General features: G+C 39.8%; 2 protein-coding genes across 2 annotated transcripts in view; one reads left to right on the plus strand and one right to left on the minus strand.

Moving 5' to 3' along the window:
* The window catches only part of DNAI1 (dynein axonemal intermediate chain 1), a 126662-nt gene that overhangs the window by 91629 nt on the left and 17854 nt on the right, over positions 1 to 17179 (minus strand). The window contains 6 exon segments of the mRNA XM_050987444.1: positions 1526 to 1569; positions 4110 to 4227; positions 4973 to 5060; positions 12287 to 12421; positions 14512 to 14571; positions 16291 to 16476. Of these exon segments, the coding sequence (XP_050843401.1) occupies positions 1526 to 1569; positions 4110 to 4227; positions 4973 to 5060; positions 12287 to 12421; positions 14512 to 14571; positions 16291 to 16476 (631 nt within the window).
* Positions 1 to 17179, plus strand: part of UBAP2 (ubiquitin associated protein 2) — a 418367-nt gene that overhangs the window by 18954 nt on the left and 382234 nt on the right. The window lies entirely within an intron of this gene.

The following is a 17179-nucleotide window of genomic DNA, read 5'->3' on the forward strand; positions in this document are numbered from 1 at the left end:
GTGATGTAATTATGGCCACAGCAGACCCAAAGATATCCCAGTCTTTGTGGGACTCTAGGATCATTTCCTCTAGGCTGGATTTATCTCACCTCATTTAGTTGTCTAAGAGACAACTAAAGGGAGGTGAGATAAATCGGCTGGGTGCTCTGCCTCAGCTCACTTGTGAGGAGGGATCACCCCTTCCAGAGAGCCACTTAGCTCCTCCCTTGAACATCAGGATTGATGACCCCTGGATGTGCTGATCTCCCCGTGCTGACTAAAGGGGGAGCCAACAGCAGAGACAGCTCTCAGCTGTCAGGTGCCTTCAGCAGGTTGAGACAAGCTATGCCCTCTGTCCTCAATAAAAACTGGGTAAGAAGATTTCTGGCTCTCTTGTCACTTACACAGCAAACCACTGAGTTAGAGTCTCCCTCCCTTTGCACCTCCGTATTGCCTTTGGCACAATGGATCCTGGTAGAACTAAACTAACTTTTGCACAACCCAGAAAGCATATCGGTCTTGCCTAGTGTACATAGTGTATGAAATCAAAACAATTAAATGAATAGGTTATGGAATAGGTTAAGCAGGGAGATTACCTTCCTTGAGCTTGTATCTCTCCTCTGCCACCTGGCTGGCAGGGCAGTGGGTAGGCACTGCTATATTCCTGCACTCTCTCAGCACAGAGATTTGAGAACAATAAGATTTTGTTGTGCTGTACAAGGCAAGGACATCCTGGGCACTTCACACCATGCTTTTTTTTTCTAAAAGCTGATTCTAATCTGCTTTTCAGAATAGCTGCTGCCTGCTGAATTAAAAAGAGTGTCAGGCCAATTTAGGCATCTTGGCAAAATAACAAGAACATTTCCAGACTCAGATGCAGTGAAAGTCAAAAGAAAACTGTAAATTTAAAAGGAAAATTAAATTTTGCAATATTGCAAGCAGAGCACAGTCCTTACCAGCAAAAATGAAGACAACCCATCTGGTTCCATTGTCAGAGTACAGAAAAAGACAAGAATAAAGACATATTTGGGATGAAACCAAAGGTTCCTGTAACCAGTCTAGCCAAGTATCTTACACCAACATATAGCAATTGTTTAAATTGAGGTCAGCAAATACAGGTCTGTCCCCCTGTATGTACTCAGCTCCCTGCAACACACAGCTATCAACTTACTCAATCAGGTAGTTTCCTCCAACAGCAAACTGGTCCTCCATTAATCTATATAAACTCCTTTGAAATCATGTATATTTCTGTTCTCCAGACCACGAAGGAAGAAAGAATAGTTCATCAAAATCACATTATCCTGTTTTAAATTTGGTTTAGTCCTGCAGTAATTGCTGTCTATGCCCATGTATTTCTGAATGTTCATGTCATGGAATGGAAAGGCCTAATCTCTGTATTGAGTGAAACCTCAATTTATTGCTATGAAATTAGGTGAGTTCTTGCTATGAGATGCAATCCATGCCTCAGAGGACTGTCTGAATTGATCTCAGAGCACTTGTTAAATATTTTAAATCTCTCAGTGATTCTTTTGCATTTAATACTTACAAGAACCATACCCCACTGCAAATAGGTCCTTGTACTTTGGATTCCTGTAATGAGAAAAAATATATAAGATGGCATTTATTATTAACCATGTAGTTCCACAGCAATACACAGTGTTTCACACGTTAACTTCAGAGTTCATTCTCACAGGACTCCACTCAGTCTGAGGGTTCTGCCCTTTGACCATATGCACTAATAAAGTTTGTGAGTAACTCATCCAAACTGGTGATGCACAAAAAAGCAGAACATTATAAGCTCAAAACAGTAGATGAAAAAGATAAAAAGACAGACATGTCAATCTCCAGCACTTCTTGGCTTATCCATTTCATAACTGCTGGAAGTTTACTTTTAGAAATTAGATCTTTGAGGAAAGCAAAAAGGCAGAAATATATTGGTTTCCATCTTTCAGTGGCAAGAACTAAAGAGTTTCTAAATCAATAAACTCACTTTCCCTACCTGTTATTAAATTATGAGAGTTCATAATCATAAATTCATGATCACAACCACAAATCAGGAAGGGAAATTCCCTTTTGACCCAGCTGGTGAACATTGTATTTCCTCTGGCAAATACTGGCAATGAGCAATTAGCCATCTACTTTGTCTTCTAAAGTCCCTTTACTTGAAAAACAACTACTATCTCTACAACCTCCTCTGTGGGTGGTAGACTGCTGCAGGTAGGATTTCCATGGGACAAAGATCAGTGTGGATGCCATGGGACAGGGAGAGAGAAACGGCAGGTGTTTCTCACAGCAGCTTGTGAGAGATTTTAGGTAGTTGGAAAGATGTGATAACCTGTTGACCATAAACAACTTGCAAGTGCTATTCTTCTACCTTATTTTTCCACTCCTCTCAAGGACAGTGCGTGAGAAAGATGTTTCTGTTTGTTAGCCAATAGAACAGAATCTCTCGTACCACTCTATAAAAACCATGCGGTTCTTTTGAATAAAGTTCTTCTTTGCCTTTGCTATGATCCTGCCTCTCGTCTGTTCCTGCCCTGACCTCGGCATGCGAGTGACAGATCAGTACTGTTGTTATCCCTGAGCTCACACAGCACAACCAGTGGATAACAATTCCATGAACTGAACATATGTGGAAATTATCTATGAGCATTTTCTCTGAATTGCTACTGTGAATTAATAAAATAAACCCACTTCTCTTTTCATTTCTCCTTTTTCATTTGGGCTAATACCTAGGCATCCTAATGCTCTTGTTCTTTTCACTAAATGCACCATCACTGCTAAAAATGAGAGAATAAAAATTGAATTAGAAAAGCTTATTCTATAAAGCAATTGGAGTAATTCTTCCAACTCCAACTAATTCTTCCAACTCCAGAGCCATCTTTCTCTTATCATTTCCTGGAGACAAATTTAATAGCAGTATAAACTACCTATTAAAGATGCCTTTTCTCCCAATTTTGCTTCCCATTTTCACTGTTATCTGTAATTCTCACAAAACTGCATGCTTGATACTCTCTTACATAATACCACAGTGTCTTGAAAGGCAGAAGATGGTAATCCTGCCATGTCTTTCCACAGATTCTCCTCATCAAGGCACAAACGTGCTCACACAAACAAGTAAGAGGAGACCTAACTGCAGGGGAACACAGGGCAGGGTCTGACAAGGTGTGTCTCATGCTCGGTGCATGAACCAAGCCAGTTCTGAGAACCATCAAGCATGTTAAAAAGTGAAAGGACTCGTTTGTGCTGGTGTTGAATGGGGTTTTTTCACAGTAATAACCATAGCAATAATATCTCAGAACAAAAGAGAGTAGATTTGCAAGTATCAGTGATCATTTTTGGACTGACGAAAATATGTGAAAGTGGACTGCAGGGCAAATGCCTATTGCACTGAATTGTGCAAGATCCCAATACACAAATACCTCTCTTGTCTGGTGGGGAAGCCCTTGTGTGAGAGTGGCTCAGGTCACTTGGTCTGTTCAGCTTGGAAAACAGGAGACTGAGGGGAGACCTCACTGCACTTAAAATGTCATTGTGAGGAGGAGGGGCAGACTGATCTCTTCTCTGTGATGAGCAGTCACAGAAGCCAAGGGAATGTCATCAAGCTGCGTCAGGAGAGAGCTACATTCAATCTTAAAAAATGGTTCTTCACCCAGAGGGTGGCTGGGCACAAGAACAGGCTCCCCAGGGAAGCACCAAGCCTGATGGAGTTCAAAAAGTGTTTGGTCAACACTCAAGTACATAGCTGGATTTTTGAGGCTGTCCTATGCATGGCTGATTCTTACAGCATACTGTCCAAAGATATGACACATCTAACCCAGCTTTTCCAAGTCAGGATTCTTCTTTACCCTGTTAACCACACTCACTTTTCCCCAGTGCTGCACAGAGCCTGCTCTGCCTTCAGTTTCTGCTGCAGGGCCTGTCACATTCCTGCCTGTCACATTCAGCCTTACACAATCTTCTCTGCAACCAGAAGCACCAGGCACGTTTCAGTGCTGCCTGAGCAGCCGACTGTAACAAATCAAACCCGTGTTCCCAGAGAAATCAGCCCTGCCTCGTAAGATCCCTTTACATTCCCTTCCATTCCCCGGCGCAACAGTCGAGATTTAGTTTGGAAAGAAGAGACTTACCAGGAGAGGGCAGTAACTGCAAGTTTCTTGGTTTTTTCATACTGGAACTTCCAGAGTGGGAGGAGAGTTCCTTTCTGGCCTCTGTATTCATCTGATGCATCCTCAAAATATTTAAAATCTAAACAAAAAAAAAAAATCAAGGAAAAGGTCCCAGTGTATAAATCAGAAATAAATCAGCACAGTTCAGTGTCAGGGGAGCTTCAAAAGACAAACTGTTATCCTCAGAGCCTTTGCACAACCCAATTGTTAGTGTAAAATCTGTCTCAGTTCTTAAATCCTGATCCAAACCAGCAACTCAGCCCTTTAAATGCATTTTACCAAGTCCTCTCACACATAGGAAAAATAAAAATCAAACTGATGATCAGCAGACAAAGAATTAAGAAGAAAATAGAAGCCCTGAGCAAGGCGTGACCTCAGTCCATTCCCAGAGCTGGACATAGCCCTTCAGGAGGAAGCTGAGCAGAGACAGCAAAATGACTCTTTCAAAATGACATCAAGTCCGAGTACGTTGCCATGGTTGGTATGTGAGTAGGGATCAGCCCTGCTGTGGCTGCTGTCACTAGCACCTGCATCCAGGAGTGAAGTACCTGCTGAGGGAAGGAAGTGCTGCAGGGAGGGCAGTGCTCACCAGACCTGCTGTTCCCAGCCAGCTCAGAGCAGGGCTAATGTGGCATAGTCTTTGCATGCCCACGGTCTCATGTACTATTTGCCTTGCGTGAGTCCACAGGTTCCTAGTCCTGCTCATTTTACTTCTGTTTTTCTATTCTGTTCTGTCCTGTCCTGTCCTTGCCGTGGCTGTAGGTACTTATCTGGAGGACTGACACTTCAGACTTGAGTTAGAAGCACCTCTCAGTGGGCCATACCTTGTGCAATGTCATCATATGTGTTCAGATTCACCATCCGTTCCGCTATTTTAGCAGCCTTTGCCACCTTGCTTAGAGAATCAACGTGCTGAAGAAAAAAGAAAGGAAGAGAAAATGTGTTTCCCATCTGTTTACAGGTGCCTCAGACCTCATGTGACTGAAATACTTGAGTCCTTTGATCTTGAATACAGATTAATTTGAAATGTGTCATACCAGAACCTAATTATACAGGCACTTGAAAAAATGCAATTGCTTTATTATAAATGTAGCAAGATGCCATCCACAGCTGAGCTGCAGTAACTTCAGTATTTGTTCCTGATTTAGCTCAATACAAGTACTTACCTATAAAGGTAGATAAGAGTCTTGTCTTTCAAGGTAACTCCTGACAGGATGACCTAAAAGGACATAGATGATGCCTACCCCATCTCACTATATAACAGTTCATCATATTTGGTCATGAAATCAGAGCGGTTTGGTCATGCATGAGCACTCTCACATCTCTCTACCTGGAGAGCTCTAAGGTCTCGTGCATTAAGTAAACATCACGGGATTTAGTAGTGCTTCAGTCAATCACTGGGTAATTCCAACCTGATCCATTCACACATCCATGGACAAGTGGAGAAAAGCCCCAGCAGGGGCTGTTTGTCTGTCAGCAGGTGTTTGGATCATGCGCTTATCTCACAGAGCCTTGTGGCTGATCACCATATCTTACTAAACTCCATTCTCAATTATTTTTTGTGAGTGTGCTTTCAATACTCTGTGTGTGTATGTGTGACCACTAGTGAAATCCAAACTGGACTTACTAGAAAGAAGAACAAGAAGCCTGGGTGTTAGCAGGGGGATGGACAAAGCTTGAAAGTCCACAGTGCTGACCATATAAGTATGTCATCACAGCTCTGTGCAATGATGTCAGAATGCCAAGGCATATACAAAGTGCTCTGAGAGCTTGCTGTTCCAAGTACCTGAATCCCCATCCACTACTTCGCCCCAAAGCCCCCCCCAGGTTTCAAAGCCTTTAATCTTCAAGGGCCTGAACTGATGGCTGCCAGCACAGTAAGATTTCCTTCATAGTGACAAAGCTGGGAAGAAACATGCCATCCTTGACACAGCTCAGAGAGTGCCATGAATATGAAAAGAAAAAGTGAAATGGGTTGACCAAACTACACCACACAGTCACAGTCAGAACTAGGAACATGACTTCAGATTATGTCTGTCCCTCTGCTTCTTTCCAGGGCTCTGTAGAGACTCAAGGGAGACTGAATCTCATTCAAACAGCATGAAATTAATAGGGCTACACAGAGATGAGAGGACAAAAGAGATAAAAAATTCTATAAACTGTTACATTTTTTAGAAGTCCATGGTTTGCTTACACCTCCAGTAATGTGTGCAGTCCTCTTTTTCCAGCCTAGAAAAAATTAAGTAGAACTTGAAACCAAGTTCAGAGAAAGGCAGCAGATCAAGGCAGGGGATTCTACCATCTGCTCCACTCTGGTGAGACCCACCTGGAGCATCCAGCTCTGGGCTGCCAGCACAGGCATGACATGGAGCTGCTGGAGTGAGTCCAGAGGAGGCCATGAACATGATCAGCGGCTGGAGCCCCTCTCCTATGGAGACAGGCTGAGAGAATTGGGGCTGTTCAGCCTGGAAAAGAGAAGGCTCTGGGGAGACCTTAAAGCACCTTCCAGTCCCTAAAGGGAACCTATAGGAAATACAGGGAAGGACTACTTATCAGGAAGTATAGTGATAGGGTGAGGAACACCTGTTTAAAAAGAAAGAGGGTAGATTTGGATCAAATATTAGGAAAAATTTCTTTACTGTGAGTCTGTAGAGGCACTGGCACAGGTTGTCCAGAGAAGCTGTGGATGTTCCAGCCCTGGAAGTGTTCAAGGCCAGGTTGGACAGGGCTTTTTGCACCCTGGTCGAGAGGAATGTGTCCCTGCCAATGGTACAGTGGTCAGAATGAGATGATCTTTCAGGTCCCTAGCAACCCAAATCATTCTATTAATTTATGATATGATTCCACAAATTTTATTTTTGGGGAGTGTCAGTGGAAAGCAGGCTAAAATTTAAAAAGAAATAAAACAAAAACCAAAAAACCTTGTAAATGGAGAAGCAATATATTATTCAACTGGTTTTTCTCTGCAGTGTAGGAAACTTTCCAGATGAATCAAAAAAGTTTTAAGTCAGCTTTTCTGTCAGGTAGCTATCCTGTTAACAGCACGTCGATGACTACATTTTTGACATTATAAGTGGATGAGAGTAAGTTATTTTCTGTTTGTATCCTGTCCTGTTTCAGATTTTGTTTATTCTGTATGCTGCTAAAATAAATCTTCAGAGGAAGTGCTAGGCCTAATTTCTTCTTTAAAAAAAAAAATTCTTTTTGAAACACACTTTTCCTCCTTAGGCCAATTCTGAGCTAGCTAGCCAAATGCAAGGAGAGCTTACAGGATATCAGGTTTGCTTTGTTTATTTCTGTGCATAAGTTATTTTTAGAACAGCAATAATGTTAATTGAATCACATGTAAAATGGATAATGGGCTAATATTTGAAAAAAAATGTCTTGGTCTTGCCTTGTAATTCCTTATCACTAACTGCCTCATACTTGCCTCTCAGCCACTGGCCAGTTGCAATGTGTGACTCCCATAAACTGAAGCATCAAAAAAAGCTTCTACTGGTGTGTAACTCCATGTCCAGGAGAAAAACCCCACCCCAAAATCAGTGCAGTATCCACTCATACCTCCAGCATATATATACTGCAACTAGAAGAGCCCCTGGTTTGCAAAGAAGAACAGTACAGAGTTATTGTCACTGTTGCCCAGCCAACACCTGAATGCAAACACCAGCTGTAAATCCCAAATAAAGTCCCCCAGCTCAAATCATGTCAAGCAGTTATTAAATTCCATAACTGTACTCATCCCCTCATTTTCACTCTTTTCTTTTAATTCTGATAAACTGCAAACAGAAAATTGAAGACAGGGGAGTCGGTGACAACTCTTGCACTCTCTGGGATGACCACGAACAGGTGAACAATAACATGAAAATTAATTGCATTCTAAATTCATCTGTTACATGAAAAATTATAGTAGCCATCATCCAAGATCTTCCAAGTGCTATTTTGACCCTGTGGGCTGTCTCACCAGGCACATCTCAGACAGGGATAATGCTACTGTGAGATAGACACGTGAGACAGAACCTCACATGATTCAGGAATGCACATTTCTCTGTTAAATATAAATTTTGTTTGGACTTCTTAGGACAATGATAACCACCTCCCATTGCAGAAAGCTCCTGTTTTGCTTTCATATTTTAATTAATTTACATTTTAATTTTTATATTTCTAATTAGTTGACACCATCAGTATTTCTGTTGACACTCTCCTCTTCCTTAGTAATTCTCTTTCTCTCTCTGTTATCCAAATCAGAGTCCCTACCTACCTTTGCATTAACAGATAAACATGTTAAGATTTTCTAGTGCTGTTAATTCAAGCTTTCAATTTCTTATGATATTTCCATATCTATGTAGTTTTGCAACCATTGAAAAGTGATGATCAAAATCACACATCCCTGTCTACTCCTGAAAAGGTATCAGCTCACCTCACATAACATAAATATCTTCTCTACTATTCATCACAGGGTAAATTCCAGCAGTGGACTGGTCCCTCATAGCCACATCACAGCTCCCCAACCAACATGGAGTTGCTGGAGAATCACACTCATGTTTCTCTCTGTCATTACAGACTATAAACCTGCTCCTCAGCAAAGATGGTTTTATTACTCCAAAATGAAGTCTTCCACTCCACCAGTCCCTCTCAAGCTGTAATAACAACTTTTCTGGTCTATCTAATAATTGCCTAATGGCATTATGCAATAGTTTTGCTATTGCTAAACAGAATTCCAGCTAGATTACCTTTCCTCTACTTTGCTTGTTCCAGGAAAACACAACTTGCCTTTCATTAAAGAAAGAGATGAGATTATTTGAACACAGCCTGCCTTTGGTAAATATGTGCTATTTTATTTCATTTCATATTTAATCCCTGTTCTGTATTTTTTTCCTCCTTATTAATACTGTTGCCTCATGTGCTGGTAAAGGTCAGACTGATGGTATAGGTTTTACCTCTCTTGCATACAACATGTCCTTGTTATGGTCCAAACACATTGCTCCACACCTCTTTGCATAGATTCATTCCAAATCCTTAAAGCCAGACTTGTATTTTTATGCCTTGCCATCCAAGGGTGAGAGGAGCAAGCCCACACCAATTACATTAAGCACTTTGCATTTTGCTTCTGCCTCAAATACTGTCATTTCTAAGTTCATTCAAGAACATAAGGAGGGTTATGGATCAGACCAAGCATGTCTCTGGGTCAGAACTGTCAAATCACAGAATCATTTGGGTTGAAAAAGACCTTTAAGATCATTGAGTAACCTCCCTGTAATCAGAGCCATAAACAGATGGTACAGGAACAGAAAGAGCAGGACAGGCAGATACAACACTTCTGTCTAATTGTCTCTGCTTCCAGATATTTTCAACTCAGAAAATTTAATATCATTCAACTTTGGTATTTTGTGTTATCCATGGTCTGTGTACTGCCCTGATTAAACACTGAGGAAAAGTTCCAAAAGCTGTATCATTGCTATTAGATGTAGCACACCCTTTCCCCTCTAGTTCCATTTGAGTGAGAGGCACATGGAGAGATTTCTAGGACCTCATTATAGTCTCCAGTCAAATACTTTCTATTATTCCAACTTCTATTCCCTCATACATCTTATTTATAAAATTCTCACCCTTCCTTCTGTTGAAATCCTTGGTTATCTCCCTTCCTCTCCTGTTGGCTGACTCTATTGTCTGTTTTGCTAAACCATGTCTTTCTTGGTTTTCCTAGCAAGAAAGCTGCAATGCATAGCTTCATTTTACTTCTTTTCCTCTAGTGAGAAGCTTCTGTCAAGAACTGTCAAGGCTCCCCCCTCCATTTCTTCCCATCCCCTCTTCTCTGCTTTTCCAGTCATGCACTCCTTTGACCTCTTATTCAGTACCAGTACTGTTTTCTCTCTTTTCATTCACTACATATTTAAATCCTCATCTAACTCCTACCATCATCTCCAGCTGTGGCCCTAGTTCTTGGATCTTCTCTTTCATGGCCTCCTACCATAGCAACAGCTTCCATGAGAGACTCACCTGTCATACTAGCCACTCATTTTATCTTCTTCTTTTCCTTGGGTTAAATCTGGTGCTATCTCAGTAGCTATCATAGTTTTCCTTGCTAATACCTAGCCTAACCAAAACAATAGTGTAAATTAATTGTGGCTTCTAGTCATTGCAGCTTGATCCAGATCAGCCATGTCTCCTGCTTGATGTTCCTCAGTTCCCTTCAGCAATGACCGAGCACCATTTGGCCTTAAAAAGCACTCAGCTGGAAAAGTTCTGGTTCAATTAGCAGGGTGTAACATATGTAATGTGTGAGTTAGCAGCCCCACAAAACTTACTTCTCCATTTTCTGACTTGAGGCCAGAAATACAGATTCTGAAGCCATCAGCATTTAATTCCCATACACCTACATCTGAACAGACATAATGACTGTTGTAAATCTGATTTGAGCCTTGGAGTACTTCAGGTTGCATTTTTTCCAGTTAATGAGTGAAGAATTCATCAGGTCTTTCATACACTTTAGGTTGGTTGACCAGCCTCACAGAGGACCTCAGTTTGGGACACTAGCTCTGCATAAAGAAGCTTTTCCTTTCACTTACTCAGTGCATCGACTTTCTGGCTTCCCTTCAAGCCCCCTGGAACATGTTAAGTGTGAAAAGCAAAACACCAAAGGGACAGACAGCATGAGTGACTGGATTTCAATTTCCCACTGTTGTCAGCAGAGTGGGCAGCAGGTGCTTTACAATATGGTTTCACTTTATTTTCATTTAGCTTTTAGCAGTCCACCCTTTAAGCCTGTAATTGCAATGTTGACTTGAGGCTTAATTCTCCAAAACATACTCAGGTGAAAGGTTTACTGGTTTTCAAAAGGACTGGGAATTTTAATGGCACAATTCACAGGAAGATTCCTTTCAGAACATGTTCCTGGCCTGTTTATACTGTAAGGTTTATGCTGGCACAGCACTGCTTCATGGCTAAACCAGCTAAATCATCTACAGTTGTATTTGCCATATGGTAGGAAAGAGCTAAAGCCAGTTTCAGGAGTCAGCTCTTATTACACACACACAGACACACACACACGGACACACACACACACACACACATTATCTATCTATCTATCTATCTATCTATCTATCTATCTATCTATCTATCTATCTATCTATCTATCTATCTATCTATCTATCTATCTATATCTTATGTTGATATGTCTACACCTATTCTAGGAGAAAGTTATGAACTGATATACATGGTTCTGTATTATAATTCTCAGGGTATCTTGCTCCAGTTGATAAAGAAATTATTTCAGTTTGCCTTCTAAATTGTTTGCCTTAGATTGGGGAAGAAAGAACCAGCCAGTTAAACCATAATAGAAATTTCCTGAATCCCTTGATAACATTTTGGAACATGAAGAAGATCTTTCAAGGCTGCCATATTGTCCTATATATTGTACGCTTGGTGTTTGAAGTGGGATAATATTTTAAGGATGGGGATACTGTCACTTTGATAGAATGAACTGTCGTTCCCACAAGGCACTCCTAGGTTACTCCTGACTTTGGATTAGGAGTCAGTACCACCCTCACAGCGAGGTCACAGCATCAGCTCAGGGCATGGCACGTGTTAGGACACCTGATATTCTGAGAAGCATTCCACTTAGGTATCTATAATTAGAAAATGTATAAATTGTAATTCTATAAAATCATAACAAATAAAATTAAAAAATAGTGATAAGTGTTTTACTACAGTGCTGTATTTTGTAATCTTAAATTTCAGTGCCTTTCAGATTAAAACATTGTATGTAAAACCATCATCTCTTACAATTCTTTGAAATTGTAGGTGTTTCTACCTATTTAATTCTTTTATCTCTTACAGAATAATCAAAAATATGAAACAAACACAGTGGACAAAAACCAAGAGCTATATATCTCACTTGGAAATCAGGTTTGAAAACAAGATTGTGCAAAATCAAAATCCTGTTTTATACAGCACAACAGAAACCCTGTTTTGGGAATTCAATTTCTAGCAAAAACTAACTTCTGCATTTCCTAAAGGTGTTATTTGCCTACTAAGACAACAAGCTGCACAGCCAACATGATTTACTTTCACCTGATTTCCATCTACAGATGCCCCATCAGCACTTTGAACAACCTTATTCCCTATGTTATGAAACATACCGGTGGCTCCACGTAGGATAACTTTCTTCCAGTTTTCTGATCTTCTTTCTTTACTGCCACAGGTTTTGCTTTTTCTTTCTCTTTTGCTTTTTCCATTCTCTCAAGTTCCTCCACATAGGAATCATAGATAAACCACTGAGAGACAGACAGAGGCAGGATTTATCAAGACCTGATCATATTCCTGAGAACAGCCAACTACACCATCACAAAAAATATGATAGTCATCACAACAGTACAACTGCTGCTGGAACTAGCTGAACATCTGTTTTCTTACACAAAAAGTGAAGAGTTGAGGTCCAGGATTTTTCAAGAATGATGGAGCATGTCTTATTTTAAGAACATTACAGCATTCTTAACAATTTCTTTCCTCCAACACTCTACTTGCTTATTTGACTCTGTACCTTTATTTGTGCAGGACTTTGTGTTTGGCTCATTTACCAGTGTTTAACAGGAAACATGCATTAAACATTTGCTTAATGACATTTCTCATGTGGTGTTGGAAAATTAAATTGTAGTTGCTTAACACAATTTAAATTTGGACTCCAACTCTGCAGCATATGATCAAATGGAAACTGAGAGCAGTTTTGCATCTTCTGCTATGCCACATGCCACACATGTCTTACTTGAGTAGATCCAAAAGTAACATCTCTTAAGAATTATTAATTAGTATTGAAATCCTAGAATTGTATCTGAAGCCAGTATATTTTTTTCAGGACAAAACGAAAGGCAATCTGACACATTAGCTTAGGATAGGGAATATGATTTAAATATAGAATATAGACTACAACATTGAAATAAAGGTAGCAGAACTCTTTAGAAAAAAAACAACTGTATTGTGTTGTAAATTTGCAGAAACGAGATGGAAAGATGTTCCAAACATCAGGGAAAGGACAAAGAAGATGAGACAATTATGAGAAGGAGTAGAACAGAAAATTTTGGAGTAGGAAATTGTGTGCATAAGGAATAACTTGAAGGAAAAAAGAGCTGAGGGGAAAAAAAGAATTTCTATAAAAACATTATTTTAGACCCACTGAAAATTTCAACAATATTAAAAGAAATCAAAGGAAAACCTTTCCTCTTAGCTTTCAAACATTCAATGCAAAATCTTAGTCAGGACCTAATTATCTTAAAGATCTCTGTTCTAAGTCTCAGGACATCTCACTGTAAGGAAAAAAAGGGAAGAAAACTCCAGCTGGAGGGAGGGAAGATCTCCAGCCAATTACTCTGTAATTTCAGGGTCAGGAATAGAATAGATTACAGTTTTTAACCTGACAGAGATACTTCCACTCCCCTTCCTATCATTTTCCTATACCAGCATTTTTTTAAATTGCTGCCATTATGTTACAGTGTCTTCTCCCCTTCCTCTACTCACTGGTAACCAAATGGTGTTTTCAACACCAGTTTTCAACACTAGCTTGAAACGATCTTTGTATCTGTGACAAACAAAATTACATTTTACAAATATCTGAGAATTAATCAGCAGAATTGGCTGATTCCCTTTCCACTGAAAGATGTAACATATTTATTGTGTGAAATTTTATCCAAAATATTTTATTTTACATTTTTAAGGGATGCAGAAAATGCTACAGAGCCTTTCTTCAAGAATAGATAGGCACATTTCTACTACATAAAGCAGAGTTAAGTCTCTTGGAACAGATCTTCCACATTCCTTTTGCTGTAGTTCTCACTTGGTTCAGCTTCAGGCTTTATGAACCTGCTTTTGCATACTGCTAAACTTAGTCTGAGTAAAAACCCAAGTGCTGCATATACCAAATTCCTAACAATACTCCAAGAGAGAGCGATATCCCTAGAGGAGCCAATACCCTGCAAGCTGCAGCCCTTGCTGAATCCAAAACTATTCTCACCCTGTGATTTCCCCATTCTCACTCCCTTAAGTGTCTCTAAAGCAGACAGGTCAGGGTGGCTGGCAAAAAAAAAAAACAAAAAAAAACCAAAAACAAAAACAAACAGTGAAAAGCATCTAAACTGAGACACTTAACCTTAGAAATATAAACCATGGGCAAGTTCACCCATTAAGGCAGAAGAGAGGATCATACTAGTTTGCTGTCAGAGTCAAATGGGAGACCAAAGCCACAGTAAAGGAATTCATTTCAATGCAAGGAATGCAAACACAGTAATTCGGTTTTTAATTTTCTCACACCTCAGTTTCCAAAATATAGTCTAAAACAACTTTAAAGATAAAAAGGAGATAGATATAGATTTACCAGGTTAACATTCTCTGAGAAAGTTTCAAAAGGTGCAGGGTCAGTCTGCAATCCTTTTTCCTGAAAAAAGAGAAAGTTTGAAGAAGCATAATCTCAGCATTGAAGCCCTCTGTTTTAGTCCCACAGTCTAGTTGTGGAAACAGTCTGCATTAATTACTTGATATCCAAATGACTTCTAGGGCAATGTACAACACTGTTGGTGATTGTGCAACTATAAAAAGATTTTATTGTGGACCAAAAGAATGTTCACAAGACCTTCTGATTTTTCCCACATACTTCAAATATTTCAGCAGTTAATTCTGAAGGAATTCAAATGGGGTTTTTTCACCTCTATTATTTGAAATGTTCAGGTACCAGTTCTGATCTCATATATGACATCCTACCAAATTTGAAAAGTTTTGTCTTATATATTAAAATGCCAGTTGGATACAACAATCAGAACAAAAGCATCGAACAGAGTTGATTCATCTGATGCTACTGAAACAATATTTTTACCATCCTTTCATCAACATTCAGAAATAAATTAATATATTTCTATGAAATATTCCCTTAAAAGAACAGCACCTTCTTTCAAAAACCTGTTGTGTCAGAAAAATTTTAAAAAGCTGCCTGTAGCATTTCACTAACCTCTGAAATGAAGACATCTCAGAGGCTGAAACTGCACATTCAGTACAGCACACAGAAGTATTATGCAGCTATTTAAGGTCTATATTCTGCTTTCAAAGGCAGAATCCTACAGAGACACACAAGCTTCTCCCAATAAAATCATTGGAAAGAAGAGAATATTCAGATCTGAGAACAAAGAAATAGGAAATTCTACAGCTTCCACTGGGATTTTTGAAAGATGCAGAATCTAAGCTCAAACTGCATAGCAAGCACCCCACTGCTGGACAAACTCTCCTGAGATCTGTCTCCAGCAGCACAATAACTCATATATCTCTCTGAGTCCTTCATATGTAAAGACATCTACCCTAGGTGTAATGACTGTAAGACAACAGACAGGCTCTTTGGGGAAATATACGCTCCAATTGTAGCAGGGAAAACATAAGAATTTTTGTCTCTGAAACTTGTATACCTGGTATAGGAAACTCCTTTTTGATCACTCTGTCAGGAGCCAACATCACCAGGATTGCTCAGTCAGAAGGCCCCATGAAAACATGCTCACAGGGAAGAGCTGTAGGTTCAGCAAAAAGCTTGGGGAAGGAACATAAGGGTTTGGGTCTGTACTTATAGGAAAGTGCATGCAGAGTGGGAGGGAGATGTACAATGTACAAGTACAGATTTGTCACAGTTACATAAGTTTGTTACTCTAGTACCCATGCTTAATACAAGCCCAAACACATTTGTCCTTTTAATATATGGAGATTATATCTTATCTATTATATCTCTGCTCCATTATTAAGAGTTGAAGTAAAAAAACCATAAAAGTACACAGTGACAAACAGAAATTACTTTCACACATTCGAAGTACTCAGCTGCTACCCTAATGTTGCTCCGTACATTTTCAGATGAGAAAATAGACATGAAAAAAATATATCCAAGTAGAGGCTTAAGTTTTTACAGTAGCATCAAAACTTTTTGTAGGCTGTCCAAGAGTTCATGAGGCAAGAAATTTTCTGTCATCATTGTCACTACATCAAATGTTTTATATCAGTACAACCACTATACCTTTTTTCCTAATAGTATTGACAGATCACAGGGTATGATACAAACACAGGTGATCTACATGCCCTCCCAAAGGAAAGATCCTCCAAGTCAATGAAGGAAACAGCAACATACCCGCAGAGGATAGTGGTACGTAGTCGAACCTCTCTCAATGAAGTTGAACTGGTTTGCAAGCTTCCTTTCTGGTGCTTTTTGGGGAGGAGGCTCTTCCTCTACTGCCTCAGAGACTTGAGGTTCTTTTTCCCCTTCTCCCTCTCCTTCTCCTCCTCCCTCTCCCTCTCCCTCTCCCTCTCCTTCAGCCTGCAAGAAAATAGAGCAGTGACTTCACCCTGAGAGAATCAGTCGTCTCCTTCCTTCTCAGGCTGCTGGTTTCTGCTGCCTAGTGAAGGAGACTGTAACTGAAGATTCAATATTTAAGATGCAAATTAGGAGACTTCCAGCACTCAGATCAATGAGACTCTGAAATATCTGAATGGGAATATATACATTCAAGAACTGAAATTGCTTTAAAACCTGACATAATAGAGATACCTGATATGAGAAAGATAATATAGCATAGTTGCCTTTGGTACAATGGACTCAGGGACCCCAAGATTTTGTTAGAGTACCATTATCCTGTGTTTTCATTTCCTTGCTAGACAACAAGTTTCATCTGAAATTCTGACATTGTGGGTTCTGACACTGTGTGGATAAGAGCAAACATTCACAGGCTACTCCTTTCCTATCAGCCTTTAAGTCAAGCCACTACTTCATTCATTCAGTTACACCTGCTGATTTCACCTCTCCAGATTTTTGTTTTTCACAAATGGACATACTGTCCAGGAAGATTCCAGATTCCTGCAGATTATACTTTATTTTGATATAATATCTGAATAAGGACAGATCTGTTATGCTCTCCTTGCTCACCTTCTACATCTGAAAAATGGCAGCAGGACCACAGCTGCCCAGGAGAACCAGCAGGTTCTCACCTGCTGACATCGCAGACATAAAATAACCAATTGCA

Source organism: Serinus canaria, chromosome Z, assembly GCF_022539315.1.
Source record: "Serinus canaria isolate serCan28SL12 chromosome Z, serCan2020, whole genome shotgun sequence".
Classification (NCBI taxonomy): Eukaryota; Metazoa; Chordata; class Aves; order Passeriformes; family Fringillidae; genus Serinus; species Serinus canaria.